This window comes from Telopea speciosissima, chromosome 8, assembly GCF_018873765.1.
Source record: "Telopea speciosissima isolate NSW1024214 ecotype Mountain lineage chromosome 8, Tspe_v1, whole genome shotgun sequence".
In the NCBI taxonomy this organism is placed as follows: Eukaryota; Viridiplantae; Streptophyta; class Magnoliopsida; order Proteales; family Proteaceae; genus Telopea; species Telopea speciosissima.
This window is the reverse complement of record NC_057923.1, coordinates 34887327-34912167: the sequence shown is the minus strand read 5'-3', so window position 1 is coordinate 34912167 and position 24841 is coordinate 34887327. Positions and strand designations below refer to the sequence as shown.

At 41.2% G+C, this 24841-nt stretch overlaps 1 protein-coding gene across 1 annotated transcript; it reads left to right on the top strand.

The window, feature by feature from the left end:
- The first annotated feature begins 21072 nt into the window (after window positions 1–21072).
- LOC122672254 lies at window positions 21073–21777 on the top strand. Its single transcript, XM_043869747.1, has one exon. The coding sequence runs from the start codon at window positions 21073–21075 to the stop codon at window positions 21775–21777; it is 705 nt and encodes a 234-aa protein (XP_043725682.1).
- Window positions 21778–24841: the final 3064 nt, after the last annotated feature.

Sequence of the window (24841 nt, the reverse complement as noted above, 5' to 3'; positions counted from 1 at the left end):
AGTCATCCATAGATCGGGCTACGTTAAGACCCATTTGAGGAATAGACCCAAAAAGTCATCCAGGAACCAAGTCTTCCACGTGAGCCAACGAGGTCCAACTGTGACGATCACTACCAAAGTCCACACCATCTTATCACTAAAAGGTTGGAGCATGGATATGTACTAGAGGAGCGTTATCCTAAAGAGATATAATTCTAGTCGAAATCAAACATCAGGGGCTAATTGCCTAACACGAGAAGAACACACTTAAGGAACTTCTTCCTTACTAGGACTCTATGTCTCACAAGGAACACTTCCAAATATAACTCTATAGCTGAGAAGGAAACACTTGTTGAAAAAGACACTACTGTTGATCCTACTCCAACGAATGTGGTTCCTACTGCCACTACTCTCCAACCAGCATTAGAGAAAATGACTATTGTTGGAGAGTTTGACAAGATTGAACAGTTCAATGGCGAGAATTTCAAGCGATGGAAACAGATGTTTCTTTTTACATTGACCCAAATAGGGGTTACTTTTGCATTAACAGATCCCAAACCACCACAAAGTGAGGATCCGATTGAGGATATGAAACATCTTGCATGGATTCATGCCAATTTTCAATGCAAAAATCGGATATTGAATACGTTATCCCTTGATCTGTATAATGTGTATAATTCATACGAGTATGCATACATGATCTGGAATGCCATATGCAACAAGTATACTCTCGATGATGCAGGAAGCAATAAATATGTGGTTGCTGATTTCTTGAATTTTGAAATGACAGATGACGAAAGCATATCTTCCCAAATCGATAAGTTTCAAATCTTAGTAGGAAGGTTATCAAAGGAAAATATAGTTCTTCTTGATGTTTTCATTACAAGTTCCCTTCTTGAGAAACTCCCTTCCTCTTGGACTAATTTCAAAAATAATATGAAACACAAGAGAAAGGAATGGACCTTTGAACAAGTTGTGATCAGAATCAAGATAGAAGAAAGGAACAGGAACAAGGACAAGGGTGGCAAGCCTGTTGGATATACTAGGCTCAATGCTAACCTTGTCGAATCAGATAAATAAGGTTATTTCAAAAAGGATCTTCAGGTCAAGAAAGGCAAGAATTTCAAGAAATCCAAGGTGAAGTGTTTCGCATGTAGCAAGCATGGTCATCTCAAGAAAGACTGTCGGAACAAGAAGTCCACGAAATCTAAGAAGCTGAAGGTTAATTTACTAGAGGAAAATATTTTCACCGCTATGATAACAGAAGTGAACTTGGTTGACAAACCAAAAGATTGGATTCCTGATACAGGTGCAACTCGACATATTTGTGGAGATTGCAATGTGTTCGGTACTTACTCTATTATTAACACTGGTGATCAAGTATTCATGGGCAACTCCTAATCTTCTAATGTTATCGGTAAAGGAACCATCACCTTCAAACTCACTTCGGGGAAGACACTTGTCTTGAAGGATGTGTTCACGTTCTAGATATCAGGCAAAATTTGGTTTCGAGCCCACTTCTCAATAAGGCTGGAATGAAACTCACCTTTGAATCTGACAAACTTGTACTATTGAAGAATGATGTTTTCGTAGGCAAGGGATATGTAAGTGATAGACTTTTTGTAATAAGTGTTTCGAATTTAATAAAAGACAAGCTGAGTGCTTCTTCCGTTTATATGGTTGACTCTTTTAATTTGTGGCATAATAGATTAGGACATATTAGTATTCATTATATCTCTATTTTACGCAAGTTGGGTCTTATAGAGGGTATTGTAAAGTCACCATTGTCCAAGTGTACTACTTGTGTAGAGACCAAATTAACAAAAAGGCCACATAAGTCAGTAACTAGGCAAAGTGATCGCCTTGACTTGATTCATAGTGATTTGTGTGATTTTAAATCGTATGAATTAAGAGGTGACAAAAACTTTGTCGTTACCTTTATTGATGATTACTCAAGATTTACTATGTTGTATTTATTTAAATCTAAAGATGAAGCAAGTGATGCTTTTCATATCCTATAAAAGAGAAGTTGAAAATCAACTAGGGAGAAAAGTTAAAAGACTTCAAACTGATAGCGGTTCTGAGTATTTTAATTTTTCCAAGTTTTGTGACGAGAATGGTATAATACATGAAACTAAAGTTCCATACCAACTACAATCCAATGGAATAGCCGAAAGAAAGAATCGTACTTTAAAAGAAATGATGAATTCAATCCTTATTTATAACCCTTGATATATGGGGAGAAGCTATTCTAACGGCTTGTTATATTTTAAGTAGAACTCCTCACAAGAAAACTGGTATAGTACCCTTTGAGTTATGGTCTGATAGGAAACCTAATTTAAAGCATTTAAGGGTATGGAGCTGTTTGGTAAAAGTATAAATACCAGAGTCAAAGAAAAGGAAACTTGGTCCTAAAACCTTTGACTGCATTTTTATAGGATATGTTTTGCATAGTAATGCTTATCGTTTTATGGTTCTTAAAACCATTGTTGGTGTTTGTGAAGAAAATAACATAATAGAATCTAGGGAAGCAAAATTTTTTGAAGATGTATTTCCTTATAAATCTAATGAAATAGATATTACTAATACTAGTGGGGATTTAAATGTCAAAACTGATGTATCAAAGAGTACAGCAAATGATTCTGTTTATCAAGATGAACCTATGTCTAATGATGATGATATAAGTCATTTGAGGAAAAGTAAAAGATAAAGGACAACTAAGCACTTTGAAAATGATTGGGTTGTTTATTTTATAAACAAGGATCTCAAATCGTATAATTGGGTTGTCTATCTCGTGGATAAGGACCCTCTTACGTATAATGAGGCAATTACATCCCAAGATGCCGTATTTTGGAAAGAGGCAATAAAGAGTGAAATTGCTTCAATATTATTCAATCATACTTGGAAATCGGTAAACTTACCATAAGGTTCCAACGTGTTAGATACCAAGTTGATATTTCAGCAGAAATTAAAACCAGATGGATCCCTTGATAAGTTTAAAGCCTAACTAGTAGTCAAAGGCTTTAGACAAAAGAAGAATTATGACTACTTTGATACATTTGCTCTAGTAGCTAGAATCACTACTATAAGAGTGATGATGGTTGTTGCATCAATATATAATTTGGTGATACACCAAGTGGATGTAAAAATAGCATTTCTTAATGGAGACTTAGAGGAAGAGATATACATCAGGCAACCAGAAGGTTATTCTGTGCCTGGACAAACAAATAAAGTATGCAAGCTTGTCAAGTCTTTGTATGGACTAAAATAAGCACCAAAGCAATAGCATAAAAAACTTGATATGGTACTCATATCAAATGGATTTCTTGTAAATGATGCCGAGAGGTGTTTATACAGTGAATTTCCTCACGGAAAAGGTGTTTTCATCTTACTCTATGTAGATGATATATTAATTATGGGCACCAGCCTAGACATAGTGGTTCATATAAAAAATCTCTTAATGTCCAATTTTGAAACAAAGGACATGGGAGAGGCTGATGTGATTTTAGGCATCAAAATCATCAGAAAGGAAAAATAGATTATCATATCTCAAGCTCACTATGTAGAAAACATGCTTAAAAGTATGGATACTTTGACTTTTCGTCAGTCAAAATACCTTTTGAGATGGGATGTCATTTACAACGACACAAGGGTGAACCTATGCATCAGAAAAGATATTCATAAATTATAGGTTATGTTTCTTATCTAATGAATTGTACTAGACCTGATATAGCTTTGGTTGTGGGGAAACTGAGTCAATATACTCATAACCTAAGCAACGAATATTGGTGTGCTATTGAAAGACTATTGAAGTATCTAAAGGTATCATTAATTATGGTCTTCACTATAGCAAAAACCCAGCTGTATTAGAGGGTTTTTGTGATGCAAACTGGATATCAGATACAAATGAATGGTTAGCGACTAGTGGATATATATTTACACTAAGAGGTGGAGCGATTTCATGGAAATTGGTTAAATAGTCCTGTGGGACAGGATCCACAATGAAAGCAGAATTTATTGCCATGGAAAAGATAGGAACTGAAGCCGAATGGCTCAGAAATTTAGTAGCAGATATTCTACTATGGATAAAACCTGTGCTATCGATATCACTTCATTGTGATAGCATGGCGGCTATAGCTAAAGCTAAAAGTAGAGTCTATAATGGGAAAGGAGGCATATTTGCCTACGACATAATCTTGTAAGGAAGTATATAAATAAGGAAACAATAGCTATCGAATGCAATTTAGCAGACATGTCCACAAAACCAATGCTTACACAGATTTATATAGAATCATCTAAGGGAATGGGCTCAAAGCCTATGACGTAAGGCATGTGATGGAAACCCAACCTATGTGAAGAGGTTTAACTCTTGAATTAGGTTCAAAGGATACATACGAAATCACGGGATGACCTGATGAGTACTACCAATCGTTGTTCATTCTATTAGATGGAAAGGTAGTACCACCACAAATGAAAAAATGATGAGTTAGTAACTCTTAATCAAGCTGGATCTCACAAAATGTGGGGATGTGTTAACTGTGGTGCACACTGTGGACTGACCTAAATGGATGTAGGAGGTGAGGCCACCTACCGATGAGAGTTTTAAAGGCTAACTCTCTAAACATCCATGAGACCAAGATATGGGATAAGGCCGGGTACTACTTGAAAAGTAGAACAGAATGTCCGTGTCATGTATAATGGTACGTCATGTAAAGTCGATTAATAGGATATGGGTGGTGCACTTGCTGGCTACACCAATGAGGAAAGGTTCAAGAAGTTTAACTTTACCTGTACTCTGTAGCGAAGTTCATCAAACCTAGTGTAGGTTCAAGTCCAAAAGACACCTGCAACGATGTGTCCTATTATGTTTAATACACTCAATACTTCTTTACTTCATCGTTATTTTGAATCTTGTGGTGGATTGTTGGGTTAAAATTCAAAAGATTCAAAATCTCTTTTGTACTTCTTGTTTCCCTCTTTTTGAACTTTTTGTTTCCCTCACTGTCCTCACTTTTTGCTTCCCTCCTATTCATTATTTTGAATTTACACTTGTTATGGTTGGAGCTAAAAGCAAGCAAGGAGTATGGGAATCTACTACTTTTTAGTCCCACATTGCTTAGCTTGAAAGAGGTGAACTTGTATATAAGTTTACTTGAGTCCTTAAGGGACATAGGGTTCCATGGGAAGTCTCTCTTCTCTCATGGGTGAGGTTGGGGTCCGGGGTGCTTTTCACACACACGCGCATTGAGCCGAGCCGAGGTAGAGTGCAAGTATGGGTATATATATATTTGAATTTCGAATTTAAGTTTCATTATTTTAAATTCAAAGGACACACCTTAATGTAGAGGCATTGGTAGGATACATGTATTGATACAAGGATACAGTCCCATCTGTACGTATTCAGGGATGCCTGTATATGTACAGTCACTTCTGTATGTATACAGGGGCGCCTGCATATGTACAGACTCACCCCTACATCTCTATAAATACCATAGAGCAGCCACTGGGTGATGCAGCAAGGCCCAGAGACATCGCCCAGTGAAGGGAAAATTGCTGGATTGGTGGACAGACCTGGGGGATCTCACCCACTGACTCCTGGACACTATGGAAAGGCTGGAAAATTACCAAAAAGCCCTTCCCCACATCTGTCCTTGATTGGAAAATGCTTTGGAGCCCTAGTGGGTCCCGCAGGTGAAAGAAACCCTGCTGTGCTTGGTCCCACAGCACAGACAAGCTGTGGACAGCACTGTAAACATATTCTGACCTAGGGTCAAGTGTAGACATTATTAATGACCATTTTACCCCTTGAGCCACTGACACTGGCCCATGCACTGGGACATAAGCCTAAGGCCCAGTGCAAGGCCTAGAGATTTCCAAGTGATGACCTACTATACACCGAGTTAGACCTAGGAGCCTAGACTAACACTGGGTTATTCAAAACAGTTTTGAATAGTTAAAATAACACATTTCAGATTTATTATTTTAGGATTTGATTCCGTGCTCGAGGTGCACAGCAAGATACCGACTGGAACTGAACAAATAACTGAACCGGTAGGATCAAACCAAGGTGAGTGGAATTACGCCATGAGTGTAGGTGTAACATGACTGATGATGACATCAACAATAATATTTACTATCTCTAATTACTTTAAATTGTTTTATATTCTCATTTGAATTCTGAATCTTATTTGTGAACATTGGAAATGTATGATAATGCTTGTAAGTGAAATTGCTAGATTAGATGCTGTAGCCGGCTTGGAAATGAGGCCTGTGGTAGCCCATATTATGGGATATGGTTAACACCGCCTGACTCATATGATGCCATATAGACATGGGGCTAGGGTTTCATTACCCGTGCTATGCACCCTTGCCAACAGGGGTTAAGGTGTTGGATGCCTGTGGGGATAATTATCAGGGAGTGAAAAAAAAATAAAATAAAATAAAAGAACACCGGAATGGTGCATAAGGAAAGAAACGGTTGTCCCCCTGGTTAATCACAGAGGGCTAGTCGGGCTGACCTAGGAAGGGATGCTAGAGCCGACTGGTTTTCTCCGATAACTCAATGGGTGTATCGCGGGAAGGGGTAACCAAGCCCGCACCAGGGATACAAGTATTGGGGATTGTAGTAGTACTGACCTGACTTAGTTGTGATGTTAGGTGGCTAATAAGTAAAATGATCTACACCTCATGATCGTCTGATAGACGCAACCGTGGGTCATGAAATGCTAAGCTTCATGGATGCCTATTCAGGTTATAACCAAATCTTCATGAAAAAGGGAGACAGATCCTACACGGCATTTATGACCGACAAGGAAAACTACTGCTACTTGATGATGTTATTTGGTTTGAAGACGCTAGAGCCACTTACCAGAGAATGGTAAATAAGATGTTCAAACATCAAATTGGGAGAAATATGGAGGTTGATGTAGATGACATGTTGGTCAAAAGCATCAAGGCCGACCATCACATGACGGACCTTGATGAAGTCTTTCAAGTCCTTTGAGCAAACCAGATGAAGCTTAATCCAGCCAAGTGTGCCTTTGAAGTCAGGTTAGGGAAGTTCCTGGGATATATGGTCTCGAAAAGAGGGATTGAGGCCAACCTAACAAAAGTACAAGCCTTAAGGAATTTGAAAGTGTTGGGAAAACCTTTTCTACCTCCATGATTGTTTTGATGATAACAAATGTGTTAGCACAAACCATTGAGTATAAATATGTCAACAGGTTTGATGATGGAATCAAGATGATCAAGCTAAGAAATCGAAGGACATAAAGCACAAGGATGTTCAAGACAAAGCTTAAAAGATCAGGGCATGGAAAACACCTCACCATTCTCACTAAAGAATAATTGAAGAATGAAGAATGAAGATTGAAGAACATCACTTGAAGAAATCAAGATGAAGACCTTTATGAAGATTCTTGTGTGCACATTCACAAATACACACACTTGCATACTTGTATTTGAAGGTGCATAATATTAATGAAATTACATTTGCATCATATAGAGACCTTAGGAGGTTGTAATTTGAGCCCACATGACCTTAGGAAATGTTAGAAAAAGGTTGGAGCAATAAAAACCCCATGAAACCCCATAGTCAAAACTATTGGAATCAAGCAATACAGGGGAACGGGACTATGATCCGGTTGACCGGATCTCAGGACCCATTTCATCCGGATGTTGGAAGCAGCATCACGGGAACATACCCATGACTTAGTCCGGTCGATCGGATCAAGTGGGACGATGGTCCTATCGACCGGACTGCGACCGGATGGAATTTTACCCTCCAACGACTAGTTTCCAATGGATCTTTTCTCCAATGGCTATGATTCGGTCGATCGGATCATTCTTTATGTCGACTGGATGGACCAAAAATAGATTCGTTAGAGCACATTTTACACATATTTTTAGTGCATTAAATGACCTTATAAATAAAGGATTTGTGAGAGCTTTTCACTTATTCAATACAGTCCAAAATAATACTTTTGTGAGAGGTGAAAAGTTATTCTAAAGTTCTTGATTGAAGTCTAGTAATCTCCATCAAGCTCATTCTAGTTTGACTTCAATACTCAAAACCTTACAAGCTTTCATTCTAAAGAGAATTTCTAACGAAAGTCAAAGCATTGAGCATTATTGCATATCATTCATCATTTGCAAGGAGTACATGCTATACTCGTTGCCTAGGTAATTCTTACATTTTCTTTATTGTATTATTTATGCTTTTGAGTTAAGAAAGTAATAGTGTGTTAATCTATACTATACTTAGAATAATACGTTGAGATCCTCTTATCCTATGAAAAAGAGTAAGGATCCTCTTATCCTATAAAAAAGTGTTCTTCCCACCTATTATACTGAAAGGAAGAAGCTAATGAAATTCTCTCAAGGTTGAGAGGAGTGGATGTAGGCTGGGTTAGCCGAACCGCTATAACTATTGTGTGTTATTCTCTTTGAGTATTTATTTTTATTTATCTTGTCTTAATCAAAGAAAATTTTAAAAAGGCTAATATTTCACTAGTGATAATCTATTCACCCCCTCTCTAGGTTATCTCACAATTGGTATCAAAGCGGGAGCTCAATTCTTGAAACTTGAAGATCCATGGGATCACACCATACTAATGCATTTGAGGGACTAAATGTCTCCAGACCTCCATTGTTTAATGGTGATAATTTTATATATTGAAGAATTAGATTTAAAATTTTTACTTGCGCTCACAACCTTGATGTGTGGCATGTTATGGAACATGGATCATATGTCTTTACTAAGAAAGTTAATGAACAGGATGCGCCCAAGACCATAGATGAATTAACCTCTATTGAAAAAGAGAAAGTTCAACAAAACTTTAAAGTTATCACATTTTTACAATATGTATTGAGTGAATCTGAGTTTGATAAGATAGCAATGTGTGAATCTGCCAAAGAAATTTAGGGCACACTTGTTGTTTCTTATAAAGGAACCACACAAGTAAAAGAATAAAAAATAAATTTGTTATTGAATATGAACTATTTAGAATGTTAGAAAATAAAAATATTACTGGCATGTTTTTTAGATTTACTAACATTATAAATAAATTGAAGGGCTTAGGGAAGACGTATACCAAGTCCGAAAATGTTCGAAAGATTCTTAGATCATTACCTCCCAAATGGAGACCGAAGGTAACGATCATAAAAGAATCAAAGAATCTCAACACAGTCAGCATGGACGAGTTTATGGGATCCCTTCTAACTCATGAAGTTGAGTTAAATGAAGATGATAAATGGATAGAGACAAAAGAGCCCAAGAGGAAGACCATCACATTGAAAACTATAAACATTTCTTTTGAGGAAAGCAATGAAGATGAAAACCTCATGTTGATCCCAGGTTGACACTGAGAGGGGGGGTGAATTAGTGTTCTTCAAAAATAATCCCTAAATTCCAATCCTGTGTTGACGTTGATGCAGAAGACTTCAAGCAAACCTGATTGGCCGGGGCAATCCCGTAATTAATTACCAATTCCACAATACACATGCACGTCCACCTCGCAACCACTGTGTGGCCAGATAGTGCACCCCACTCTACAGATCAAACACACTCCAATATATGCAATAGGAAATAAAGTAGACAAGACACCAAATTTACGTGGTTCAGCCAAACTGCCTACGTCCACGGAGCAATACCCTACCCAGGGTTTCGTATATTGCTCAATACGCTACTCAAATTTTTTACTGCAACAACAGTCCAGGAACTACAATCCCTGCTTCGGTTTGTGCAACAACATAAATGAGGGCAACTACCCCAATCTCTGTACAAGCCCCCACTTGACAGAGTTACAATAATTAATTGTAAATAACATAATCAAATCCCCTAATACAATGGCCAATATTGGCTTACAATCAAATAAGGTTTTTTCAACTAAACATGCAACCTAAAAACTCACAATGGGGATTTACAATTGGGAATTACCTCTTGTAGAGTCCAACAATTATGAAGTCTCTGATGCATAGAAATCGTGTCTATGTACGCTCCACTGCTCAAACTATCCTCAATACTGAGTCTTCGAGCATAAAATAGTAATGTCATCAACTTTCTATGCTCAAACGATGCTGTAATTCCTTCCAATGAATTTTTCTCAAAAAAATACCCAATTTCAAAAAAAACTTCATCCAATTTGGACATCGGATGGCCAAAATACGGCCTTCCAAAGTTGAATGCTCCAAAAATTGGTAACCAGTGGCAAATCCGTAAATAAAGAGATTCTTCGTGACAAACCGTGCAGAAAAGGGAAAATGCGTCAGAGATTTTCACACTCTCTTCCTTCATAAGAAATGGGGGTGATGTCATGCCAACATCACACTTCACTACACCTTAGTTATTTCCTTTATTTCCTCCTTTTTTTTCTTTTTCTTTCTTTTTCTTTTAATGAACCAAATCTGATGCAAGATACCGATCTGACGCTCGAGGAGATTCTGGAGTTTTAAAAAAATAATGGAGAACATCTGTCTATAGTATAACACTTAAAGATAAGCCAAAATTTTTGGCTAAGTATATAAACTTTTGCCTATTCTAGATTTGCTCTGTTTTTGCGCATCGATACAAAAATATCTGTAACTTTGTCGTCCAATACTTAAATGATGCAATACTAGTTGCGTTGGAAATGTAAGTTAATGAAGTTCATTTCTCATGAAGACCACTTCACCCAGAATTGCCATGAAGCCTTTCAAAAATGATCTTAAAGTCACTATCATTGCATGAACCTGTGAAATCACAACTTTAACAGTATGAAACCTTCACCTGTTGCTTTGCCCCTTTTCCAAATACTATATAAGGACTTAATATGCTGTTAAATGGTGTTCTTCAAGTGCGGGTACCCTTGTAACCCTATTAAATGACCAAAATACCCTTATAGCTGTGTAGGTGACTGTTTGACCATTTCAGCTCTTCCAAACCACCAATAGCTACTGCCACAACGCCACTGTGACCAAATACGTTGCCAACAATGACAACAACATTCCACACACTCCAATGGATTAACAATCTCCCCCCTTTGGAATTGTTGGCAAATCACTGCACAAAGTCATCCTGACTGTGTGATGCACTTCTCTCCCCCTTTGACAACAAGTACAAAGAGTACCGACACTCCCCCTGCACGGAAGCTTCCCCTACTCCCCCTGCACATGTACCATCAGAAGAATCTACTATGAGAGTATCTACTGCATTTTTCCAATCCCATAGAGATAGGGAACTCCTCCTACACATGACATCACTAGATATTCAATCAACATGAATATCATTCCTCCACACACACTACAAAATACCTCATCACTGACACCTCATCAACATTGATCTCTCCTTTGCATAATCATATATCTCCTCATATGATGACGATTCATCCAAAATAAAAAATTAATAAAGGAACTAAACTGGTGATGTCCACGATGATTCCAAGCACTACATACCTAAGACTCCACTACTATTACCAGAGTCCACCTGGGGGCACTAATATGGCATTTTGTAAGCTCCCCCTCTCCATGTGCACCGGAGTGCACCTTCGTGCTTAGGTGATGACTGAGTAGTGAGGAATGCTACTTGTACATCTGTGGTCTTCTCTTTCCATATACTCTTTCCAACTATCTTTGGCTTCTGTCTATGTTGCTACTCTGACTGCCTTTCAGTTGTCTTCTTACCATGTCTGCTCTGCCTCTGACCAAGCTTTCCTACTATAGACTTCATTGTTGCTAATGTACCTATTTTTCTGAAGTCTACCTCTACCACCAATGAATTGTCATTTGCTACTAACTTGTTCTTTTCTCTCCAATTTCTATTCGTTGTTGCCTTGATCTTCTTCTGCTGTATTTTCTCATTATGTTTCTCTTATGCCTTAGGGGCTGGTTGCTCAAGGAAAGAAATGTGCTCAACATCTGTACTTCCCTTTTGTACCCAAATCCTCTTCTTGACTGTTTGGGATTTCTGACTATACTGCCTATTTGTCTTTGTTAGGAGCTCTTCTGAACTGTTGTTTCTGTCTTTAAAACTGAACAACTGGCAATTTGATTTTGTAATTTCTATCCACGTGTCCCGGCATCTGACATTTGTAACATACAACAGTCCTATAAAATATTCGAGATCTATAGTCCCTGCCTATGATCCTCCTGTGCCTCATAATGTATTTGCAATCTGAAATCCTGTGCTCGTAAGCACCACAACTGTAACACCAACTAGGGAAGTGGGGAGTGATCCTGGATGTGGGTCTATGCCATACTGTAGGAGTCTGCCATCTTTGTCTCTGGTGTGAAGTTCTTCTAAATCCATCACAATTGGCTCTTCTGTTGTATCTGGATCTATCATATGTTTGAGCCTGGGGTTGTCTTATCTTTCTTCTTTGCTTCTTGGGTGAAGAAGCATGGGGTGTCTCATTTGGAGTGTTGTCATCCTGTGTTTGGGAGTAACTCAACTGTGCATGCAATAGACTTATCTCTTCTTGTGACTGTACCACCTGTGCTTGCAGTGCTACGCACTCGTCTTCAAGTTCACAATGCTTTTCATCTTTCGGTATAATTTGTCCTTCAAGCGCTTCCACTATGAACTTGAGTTCTTTGACTTCAGCTTTCAACCTCAAAATTACTTCACCTTGTTGCAAGTTATCTCTGTCAATTTCAGGCAGTGTGCTTCTCTTTTGTAGTTTTGACACAAGTTCTCTCATAACAGAATTTTCTTTTTCTAATCTTCTACACTTTTGTTTTTCTGAATTTTGATAATCTAACTGAGCCTGTAATCCAAAAATTTTCTGATCAAGGTCTTCAACTTGCTTGGTGATCTTCTTATTATTTTTCCTTTCATCCTTGAGGTCTTCCAATGCACTAAGTAATTCTACCTCCATGTCAACTACCACTTCAAGCTCCTCCTCAGACTCTGAAGAACCATTTAAAATTTGATGCTCTAAACCATCAGGAACAATGAATGTAGGTTCATTAACCTCTATATCTGATTGACTAACTGACCACATGTTTGATCTTCTGACAACTACCCTTGAATTTGAATCATCACTCAACATAGGTTTAGACTTCTTCTTATTTTTTTTAGCCATTTGAGAGTCTCTCAGTTCACAATCCCAAAGTTGTTAAACTTTTTTGACTGGGTAACTTGGTGTGCTTTGATACCACTTGTCGATCTTAAGTTGACACTGAGAGGGGGGGTCAATCAGTGTTCTTAAAACATAATCCCTAAATTCCAACCCTGTGTTGACGTTGATGCAGAAGACTTCAAGCAAACCTGATTGGCCGGGGCAATCCCATAATTAATTACCAATTCCACAACACACATGCATGTCCACCTCGCAACCACTGTGTAGCCAGGTCTACCAGACAGTGCACCCCGCTCTGCAGATCAAACACTCTCTAATATATGCAATAGAAAGTAAAGTAGACAAGAGACCAAATTTACGTGGTTCAACCAAACTGCCTACGTCCACGGAGCAATACCCTACCCAGGGTTTCGCATATTACTCAATACGCTACTCAAATTTTTGACTGCAACAACAACCCAAGAACTACAATCCCTGCTTCAGTTTGTGCAACAACACAAACAAGGACAACTACCCCAATCTCTGTACAAGCCCCCACTTGACAGAGTTACAATAATTAATTGTAAATAACATAACAAAATCCCCCAATACAATGGCCAATATTGGCTTACAATCAAATTAGGTTTTTTCAACCAAATATGCAACCTAGAAACTCACAATGGAGATTTACAATTGGGGATTACCTCTTGTAGAGTAATCCAACAATCATGAAGCCTCTGACGCATAGAAATCGTGTCTATGTACGTTCCACTGCTCAAACCATCTTCAATACGGAGTCATCGAGCATAAAACAGTAATATCTTTGACTTTTTGGACTCAAACGATACTTCAAATCCTTCCAATGACTTCCTCTCGAAAAAATACCCAATTTCAAAAAAAACTTCATCCCATTTGGACATCGGATGGCCAAGATACGGCCTTCCAAAGTTGAATGCTCCAAAAATTGGTAACCAGTGGCAAATCCGTAAATAAAGAGATTCTTCGTGACAAACCATGCACAAAAGGGAAAACGCGTAAGAAATTTTCACACTCTCTTCCTTCATAAGAAATGGGGGTGATGTCAAACCAACATCACACTTCACTATACCTTAGTTATTTCCTTTATTTCCTCATTTTTTTCTTTTTCTTTTAATAAACCAAATCTGATGCAAGATATCGATCCGACGCTCGAGGAGATTTTGGAGTTTTAAAAAAACAATGGAGAACGTCTATCTACAGTATAACACTTAAAGATAAGCCAAAATTTTTGGCTAAGTATATAAACTTTTGCCTATTCCATATTTGCTCCGTTTTTGCGCATTGACATAAAAATATCTGTAACTTTCTCGTAAAATACTCAAATAATACAAGACTAGTTGCGTTGGAACCGTGACTCAATGAAGTTCCTTTCTCATGAAGATCACTTCACCCAGAATTGTCATTAAGCCTTCCAAAAATGATCTTAAATTCACTATCAATGCATGAACCTATGAAATCACAACTTTAACAGTATGAAACCTTCACCTGCTGCTTCGCCCCTTTGCCAAACACTATATAAGGACTTAATATGCTGTTAAATGATATTTTTCAAGTGTGGGTACCCTTGTAATCCTATCAAATGACCAAAATACCCTTATAGCTATGTAGGTGACTGTTTGACCATTTCAACTCTTCCAAACCACCAATAGGTACTGGCACAACACCACTATGACCAAATACGTTGCCAACAATGATAACAACATTCCACATACTCCAATGGACTAACACCTCAGTATCTCAGAAAAGGAGATGTCTCTAATTACTAAGAAGTTTCAAAAATTTCTCAAAAAGAAAGGAGGAAAATACTTTAATAAGGGACAAGCATCAAAGGAGAATAAATGTAACAATCTCTCTAAAGGTAAATCTCAATTTTCTATGAATGCAGAAAATCCGATCACTTCAGAACTGAGTGCCCAAAAGGACAAGACAAAAAGAAAGCATGTCACTGAGATCACATGGGACTCAGATGAGGAATAAGAGAAAGAAGAATCTAATGAAGTGACCACCAACCTGGCCTTGATGGCACATATTGATAATCAAGAAGAAAAAGACATGGAGGTAAGTTCAATCTACCTCAGTTCTAATTCTAGAAGTAGAGGCTCACTTGATGATATCGATACTGACGATATAGATGAGAATGATATTAAGAAAGGCTTTGAGGCTTTCTATAAGGCAAGTCGTAAACTAGAGGCTTCAAACTCTATACTAGAGAAGGAAGTCATAGGCTTACATGATAAAGTAGATAATTTACATGCCTATATTACTATACTTGAAGAGGAAAAAGAAAAATTGACGTCGGCTTTGCGCACCTTCCCAAAAGGACAAAAATCCTTAAACACTCTTCTTGGTACGTCACAAAAGACACCACAAGACAAAGAAGGACTTGGGTACGATGGGAGAATTCTATACCATGTCAAAGAAAAAGAAAAAGTGGTGTACATAGAAGAGGAGAGAGCAAAACAAGGTCAAACGTCAACATTTCATGCACCTCCTCTAAGAAATAAAGGACAAAACAATCAAAGGTATAGAACCCAAAATCATCATGTTTTTCAATATACTTCCCAAAGAAAGAACAGAGCTCAAAGGGAGTATGTACCTCAAAGGCCACAAAAACAATTTTATCAACCACAAGCTCCATACATGCTGAAAAGAAAGACTAGACCCCAACAGGCTCATAGGCCATATTTGGATTATTATCCAAGGTAATATAACTCCTATAGACCTTATGTACCTCGAAGACCCCAAAGAGGTAGAAGATCCCAAAATTCCTTTGATCATCAAAAATCTCAAAAAAGGACACCATCTCCATTTGATATTTGTGATCCTAGGTATCAACGACCTAAGAATTATGTTCCAAACAAGAACAATAATTATAAAAAAGTTTGGCTGCTTAAGGAAACTTTTGACCCTAACAATGATGGAGCCATGAGACTATGGGGACCAATGTATGTGTGAAACTCTGTTTTGTAGGTACGCTTGAAGAGCAAAGGTCAAGTTGAATGGTACATTGATAGTAGCTGTTCTAAGCATATGGCAACGAATGCAAAGCTTTTCACAAAACTGAGAAAATATGATGGAGGATAGGTAGCATTTGGAGACAATGGTAAAGGAAAGATTGTTGGCATCGAAAACATTGATATCGGAGGTACTATTATCTCAAATGTTAATCTGGTTAACAAACTTGCCTACAATCTTGTAAGTGTTAGTCAACTTTATAGTGTTGGCTACAAAGTAAACTTTGATGTATCTTATTGCTTGGTTGTAGATGCAAATAACAAAGTAGTATTGAAAGGATCTAGAAGAAACAACATATACACCTGTGTTATTGATGAAGCTAGCTCTAACAACACATGCTTAATCTCACATGATGAATCAAATATATGGCATAGAAAACTTGGTCATATAAATGTCAAATTAATTGAATCTATTGCATCTAGAGAATTAGTTTGAAATTTACCAAAATTAAAATTTGAAAAAAATTATTTTTGTGATGCATGTTAAAAGGGTAAGCATGCGAGAGTATATCATAATAAAAAATATTGTTTCTACAAATAGACTTCTTGAATTGCTTCACTTAGATCTTTTTGGTCCTACACCTACTCCAAGTTTGAGTGGTAAAATATATACTTATGTTACTGTTGATGACTATTCTAGATATATATGGACTCTATTTCTTAGACATAAAAATGATGCATTTAATGAATTTATGACCCTATGCAAGAAAATTCAAAACCAAAAGGGCTACTTGGTAACTACCATAAGAAGTGATCATGGTGGTGAGTTATATAACTCAAACCAATTTGAAAAATTCTGTGATGATGAAGGCATTACTCACAATTTCTCTGTTCCTCGAACTCCTCAATCTGATGGGGCTATTGATAGAAAAAATAGATCTCTTCAAGAGAATGCCCGAACCATGCTCAGTGAGTATTCCTTAGTAAAATACTTTTGGGCTGAAGCTATAAATATAGCTTGCCATGTTTTGAATCGTGTTTTGATCAGAAAAATTTTGCCAAAAATACCCTATGAATTATATTTTAAAAAGAAACCAAAAGTTGATTATTTTAAGATTTTTGGGTGTAAATGTTCTATTTTAAATACAAAAAATTCCAAAAGTAAGTTTGATGAAAAATCTGATGAAGGCATTTTTCTTGGGTACTCTAGCAACAGTCGTGCTTATAGAGTATTCAACAAAAGGACCTTGGCTGTGGAGGAATCTATGAATATCAGATTTGATATATCCCCTCCCAAAAAAAAATAATTTGGTTTCACAGATATCCTGGTCTTAGGGTTACAGGCTTTCTATATAAAGCCAAAACCCTAAGACCCCTGCCTCTTTTTGACTCCCACTAGGAATCTATCTAAGAGGGAGGAATAGACCCAGCCACTTAAGTGGCTGGTCTTCCCATGCACACCAAGGTTGGGTCGGGTCCGACCTACCCCTTATTGGCGGCTTAGACCGGGCCTTGCCCATGTTTTATTTATATCTCCCACTCGCCCACATGGGGCGTAGTAGTTTAACTATGCATCCAAGTCTCTCAACTATGTAACTCTTCATACAAGAAATGGGACGTGCGACCTATCAAGATAAAATAGGGTAGGAGTACTATATCAAGCTTCCATCTAACCAACATAGTACATCACTCACAAACAATCTCGAAATACCCCAAACGATCCATTTACACCAGATCTAACACTCTCGACCCCTCATGATGAGCAGGGTTAATCCTTGGTATATAATGTACTCATGACTGCGTCAATCACAAATACGACACGTTGCCCGGGCAATGAGTCACATAACAAAGGTGTAACGTCCGATGGTTTTCCCTGAGCCCCTCATGTCAATTCAAGTATCCGCCCCCAACAGCTTTCCCAATCGCTTCCCACTGGACCGCATCATCCATGATCCTAAGGAGAATGTCAAAGTAGCGTCATTGGGTGTCTTTTTTCATGCCATCATCTCAAGTAATAAGGGTACAGTGGGATTAATATAATCCACGTGGCTCACATAGTGACGAAGCAGGGATCCATTCGATCACTCTTATAATCGATCGACATAAGCACATGCAGTATGATATGCACGCTATGGTGTAACTCCCACTCGGATGGGCATGTCACTCGCAATAAATAAACGCCATACAGATCTTAGTCTAGTCGCTACTCTAAATGCCTAACCTGAGTTTCTAGCACAGTCGCCCTCCTGGTTTCTGCCTAGAACCTCACATCCGACTTCCAACAGGCTACTTAAAAGTGTGGTATCTTCCAAGTTGGACCTAGTAAAGGTCTCATCTTAGCTCTAGCTAAAGCGCCATCGAGCACACATGCTCATGGGCTCATCTTGCTAGCTCCACTCTAGCGCCGAGGCGAATTACCCATGGCAGTGGGTTGATTCAATGCCTGGTGACATCTTTACCAAAAATGAACGTATACACACAAGATTATTCAAATAAATATATACTCATTAATAAATGTAAGAGAAATACAGATAAATGTCCATCACAAACAAAGTGTTCCCAAAGAAAATACATATCAAATCCGCCTGAGTCCTAGGTTCCTAACGTGAGCTAGGAAAACATCTCTGGCAATGGGCTTAGTCAATGGATTAGCCAACTTATTGCCAGTGGAGATATGCTGCCCAACAACTTCACCTCATGCTACCATGTCTCGAATGTAATGATACCATATGTCAATGTGCTTGGCTCTACCATGGAATTTGGGTTCCTTCGCAAATGCAAGTGCTATTGTGCTGTCATAGTGTATAAGCACAGTGATAAATCATAGAATAGCCCACCATTCAGAGGATGACACTTGGATGGAACCGAGCCAAACTCAAAGACCGAGCTGATCTGGCCGAACCGAGCCAAGGGACTCCAAACCGAACACCAGGGGGCAATCGCCCCACTAGGTACAATCGAGCACTGGGGGCGAGCATCGCAGTTGCCGAGCACTGAGCCGATCGCACCAAGCTCAATCGAAAGGGCAATCGTCGCTAAGCATGAATGCCTAGTCAAGTCCCAATCCAGTCCGAGGGCCGAGCCGAGCTAAACGGTGCAGCATCAAACCATCCTCCGAAGGAGAAGGCCATCACCCTGATCACCAACATGGCCGATCACTGTGGCCGAGCACTAGGCCCGCCGAGCCATGAGCCAAGCCCGCTCAGGCCAGCCATAGGCCGAGCACTAGGCCCGTCGAGCCATGACCCGTGCCTGCTCAGGCCAGCCATAGGCCGAGCACTAGGCTCCCTGAGCCATGAGCCGAGCCTGCTTAAGTCAGCCATAGGTCGAGGACCTGACCGACCCGAGTTAGGCCAGGCTCACATATACGCTTGGAGGCAGCTCCCATGTCAACTATACCAAGCACAAGGCCGAGCATTGAAGACTCGATTGCCCAAGGCCGAGCCCTCTCCAGAAGCAACCATAACGGCCCACCGGGGGATCTCAGAGCCACGTTTGCATGTCCCAATAATCATGGGATACAAATCGGGCCGTGATCCTGTGATAGAATTGAGTCACACTTCCACAAGGACTCTTGCCTCATTAAGAGTCTAACTCCGAAAATAACTCTCCACTCCGCTGCGCGTGGAAGAGCCCTACCAACAGAGGACTCTTACCATGCAAGGACTCTCCCAACCGCCTCATCCCATTCTTTAGATACTCAGGTATGGATCTCAGACGCTCATCTCACTTTTCACTACACTGTTACATTGTTGCATTGGAGACCTAACTTGAGTGTCGGAGAGTCCTAGGCTGGAGCCACATCAGCTTTCTTGCGTTTACTCAATTTTTGTAGGCTGATCGGTGGGTGAACCAGGCATCAGAGGTTTTTATCCATAATAGATTTGGCACCATTTGTGGGAACGACTTCAGCTAGCCACCGTCGTTTCTACCAATCACAAGAGCAATGGTTGTGCAAACAAGATTGGGGCAACAAGGCTCTGCCTCAGCGGGGATGAGCCACAACCTGATGAGCGGGCGAGGCGCTCGCCACCCCCCCTAAAACACAGTAACAAGGCGTGGCCGGAAGACCCCCATGAGGGGGAGTAACTCAATGCAGCTCTGGCATCACCACCAACCCGATTCCACCACCGGAGGGAGGAAATGGTGAAAGTGTGCTAGACGCGACGACAGTGGAGGGTCGGCCCCGAACCAAGCCAAACCCGAATGGGTTGGACCTGACGCCACCGCCGCTACCTCCCTTACCAGAGAATTTGGACCCGGAGGCCCTGACGAATAATTGGCAAGTTATGGACCTTCAGCTACAAGTGCTTCGCACTAATGAGATGTTGCGAACTCTCATGGGCCAGATGGTCGAGGGCGGGTTGCTGAGCCAGCCACCGGCGGCACCCCCTTGGCACCAGCACTTGTTAAGGGGAATTTACAGTAGAATGGTGGCCAGCATCGGGCCAAGCTAAGCCGAGTCGAGCCGAGCAGCATCGTCTCATCCTCCCCGTCAGAAAACTCCTCCCCCGCGGCCCAATAGGGGCACTCAATAGGATGAGCTGGAGCATCATCAGAGCCCGAGAGCGGGGCAAGAGATTAAACCAGCGGCATCTGTAGCTAGAAGATTGGTATTTTTTGACCGGCTCAGAGAGGACAGACAGTCGAGGGGAAACCGAGAATAGGGGGAAGAGCCCCACGGGAGACGTGATGGAGAAAGATCTAGTCATAGCCCCCGGCACCAAAGCCCACCTCCCCGAGAAGAGCAGCAGAGAAGCCCTCGTGGGTCCAATGTCCATGGGGAGAGGAGAACAAGGAGGAGCGAGGCTGATCGAGCCGAACAAAATGGTCGACCTCGATGGGATAACCGTAGGAGCCAATCCTGAGCCGAGGGTCAGAATGGCCGACCTCGACCGAACGAGCAGGATAATTTACACCAACCTGATGAGCCGAACAGCCGAGCACCCAAAATCGAAGTAGAAAGGAGGCTACGAGAGTTGGCCGAGCAGGTTGGGGGATTGATGAAACCAGCGACCCTGAATGCCTACTCCCTTATTAGGCGACATCCTTATCCCCCCGAGATCATGACTGCCCCATTATCGGCCAGGTTTAAGCCGCCTCCCTTCGACCGATATGATGGGACCACTAACTCGATGGATCCCATTAATTACTTCAACGTGATGATGACCATGTACGGGGGGACCGAAGTTGTCTCTTGTCGAGCCTTCCCTTCATCTCTCAAGGGTGCGGTGACCTCGTGGTTCTCGTGGCTGCCGCCAAACTCCATTACAAGCTTTGCGCAGCTCTACCAAGCCTTTGTCACGCGTTTTCAGAGTAGCATGAAGCACAAGAAGATGACGGTCAATCTCCTCAGCGTGAAGCAAAGGCCTGATGAGTCGATCCAAGTATTCATCTCCCGATTTAATAAAGAATCCTTAGACATCAAGGATTTGGATGAGGCTACGGTGCACACGGCGATGAGAAACGGACTCAGAGATATGGACTTCATCAAGGACTTGGCCCGGAAGCCAACCAAAAACATGGTCGAGCTCTTGGAAAGGTGTAATGAGTTTGCAAACATGGCGGAGGTGCACCAAGCAGGGAAGACGAGTAAAAGTAAGACAGAGAAGAAAAGGTCAACAACCGGTGACCGAAAAGATGAGAAGCAAACTAGGATTGACCGTCGAGCCGAAAGGTCAGACCGAGCTCAGAGTCCCAAGTACACCCTCTTGAACACGTCGCGGAAGGAGATCTTGATGCAAATTCAAGATGATGGATACATCCGCTGACCTCGGTCGATGCAAGCTGGGTCATCTCGGAACCCCAACAAATACTGTTTATTCCACAAAGACATCGGACATGACACCGAAGACTGTTATCAGCTGAAAAGAGAAATGGAAGAGCTGATCAAAGTAGGGCACTTGAAGCGGTACATCAAGGGGAGCTAGGAAGAACGTGGTAGAAAACTCTGAATATGGTATCAGAGCCTTGTGAGTAATCCCTTTTGCCTTCTGTTCGACGAAGCTCTACTCCTTGGCCTCTTATCTGTGATGATGATGATTTCTACTTATGCAGCCTAAGTATGCTCTGCAGTTGCCGTCTTTGACGGATCCTCTGCATCAGAAATAGGTGTGTATGGTGTACGGTGGTCTTCTCCGACCAGGTTGGTAATGTCCCTTGAGTAAGGTGTGGGTCTGTAGACAGAGATCGCTCTAAATCCCGGCACACTCAGGTTACCTCCGGTCTGGTCAGAAAAGGACATCATTCGCCATGCACTATGCTTACTATTCCCATCCTATGACAGATACTAGTCCGGTGCATCTCTGATGGACGGAAGACATCCCTCCCCCTATCATGAGTTTACAACCTCCTACTGCTCCAGTGACTCTTAAATCTTCCCATGCCTCTAAGGTAGATTACTTATATGAACTTAATTATACCCCGGCTGAACAACAAATTCACCCAACCAACTTCCCCATCATAAACCCTTATGATGTTTTTCCCCAGTCTTCTACCTCAGTCACCAGGAAGATCAGGACAATCATTTCTCTTAAAAAGACGCAAGGTCTAAAGGAGTATGTCCAGGCTCCTCCTTTTTCCCAAAACCAGATCACTGCTAGTGGTAAAGAGCAGTATTTCCCTGTGAACATCAGTTCTGAACTGATCCGGCAATGGATCCAGTTAGGTTACACCCATCTCCATCTTGGTGCCATCAAAATAGCCGTTACCTTCCACGGTCGTAAGGGTCTCCCGGTAGCCATGCGTCTTAATCTTCTGGACACCAGGTTCCAAAATTTCCCGCATGCAACTATCACGGATGTTCAGACCACTCTGAACGATGGCACTGTTTTCTACACGGTGTATCCCAACTACAACATTTCTCTGCAAGATCCAAACCTGCCTGATGCTTGGCAATTTCGACACTGATTGGTGCGCCTCGAAAAGAGACAGCGATAGCAGCCACTCTTCACTACCAGTGCCTACAGACTCCAAAATCATGCCATGAACCTTAGTACTAGATTCTCCAGTAATGATGAAGCCCTGTTCGTTCAGATTGGAGAGGACCGAATCCCTACTATCACTTATGTCCCTCGCCAGATCGACAGAGCAGCCTTGCTCAAACTCATTCCTGAGTCATGGATCACGGCTTACGAGTCTACTCATAACATCCCAGCTACTACTCCACCTCTAACGGCTACAAACCCTGTCTACAAGCCTCTTGAAGATGGCCGCACACTTGTAACATATCCAAAGCTTGCAGACATGTGCTCTATGATTCCTACGGCATTCCCAGCTTGGATGGACGACGTCGATGATCTCGAAGAAGATCCTCCACCTCCTCCACCTCCAAAGCCAGAGAAGAAAAAGCGCCAGCCAGATTCTCTATGCCTCTGCTACCAAGCCGGCTGTCCAAATGTCGGACCACTTGGAGAAGATCGTGGCAGATACCAGTTTATAGTGGACTATGGCAACCACAAATCCTGTTCCTTGGGTTTCTGTTCTCCGCCACCAGCTCAATCTCCTCCACCGGTCACGCCCTACTGTAAACCAGAGTTACCTCCGGCTCCGCCTTCCCCTCCAACGGATCCCCCGTTGATGTTGTGGTAGACTCAAATTCAGCAGCCCATTCCTTGTTTTATGGCTTCTAGCTCAGAAGGGATCAGCAGGAATTTCCCTCCCACTACTGACTATGAAGATGCTGATCGTCGCCGCCACAAATGGAAAGTCACTCCCCCGAATGTCCTTGACAATATGGGATAGATGGCTGCCAATTCCATAGTTGAAGCACAGCTTAACTGGCAAGCAGAAAATGCTTTGGTCCAGAACCAGTATCTGAACAAGCTTCTTTCCTACCAAGAGCACCATACTCTTGCACTCCGGCAGAATGAATCCGACATCCGTTACCTCAAAACACGGATTGAATCTCTCCACCAGGAGCTAATGACTATAGCTATGACGGTGAAAGACTCCTCTTATGCCTCCTTTCTCATCTCTGGCCGAGAGAAGGAAAAGAAACTATTGGAAGAACAGCTCAGGATGGCCCAGACTAAACCATTTCCATCCAGCCCTACTCTCTTCCCTGAATCATTCACAACCCCGGTTTACCATGAGTATTCGACTCCACATAGTTTTCCTACTGCTATGTTTAAGGAGTTACAGGACCAACAGAGACATCTAGCTTCTCGCAAAGCCAGATCCCCGAAACCGAAGCGATCCCATACATCTTACCCTGTCTCTTCTCAACTTATTTTTCAACCCACTCCTATTTTCCTGCAAAAACCCATGGTTCAACCTACTTTCCAGCCTTTACCTGACCAACATACAGGACCCCCTAGTTTTGTTCCTTGGGTTCCTCCCAGATCAAAACCTGATATCCCTGATTCAGCTTGTCCTGTTATTCCTCTTCCAGAAAATACTAACACCCTCTGTACGTTCCTCACTCAGTTAACCTTGAATCCACCCAAGACCAAACCTATATTGTCCATAGCCAAAGTTGCCTCTATTACCTCCTTCTCGGACATAGACTCGTCCCCTACCCAGAGTCCTCTACCTGCCTACCAAACCCATCCCCCAGGGCCAGATGCCTCCCAGGCTCCAACTGAACCCATTGTCCATAGCAGCGACAGTGAAGTTGACACTGCACCACAGCAGCACCATCCCAGAGCCGCCCCTGCAGCCCCTCATATTCCCCCTCAGGCACCTAATCCTAGTCCTTTTGCCAATCAAGACCCCAAGCAGCTTTTCACCTTTGATGGTCTCCCTTTTCATAAATGGCCTGAGCGGATTTCGGAGTTTCATGCTTGGCTCACTGTAGAAATGTTAGTTTCTGGAGCCACAGACGGTACTGTTATT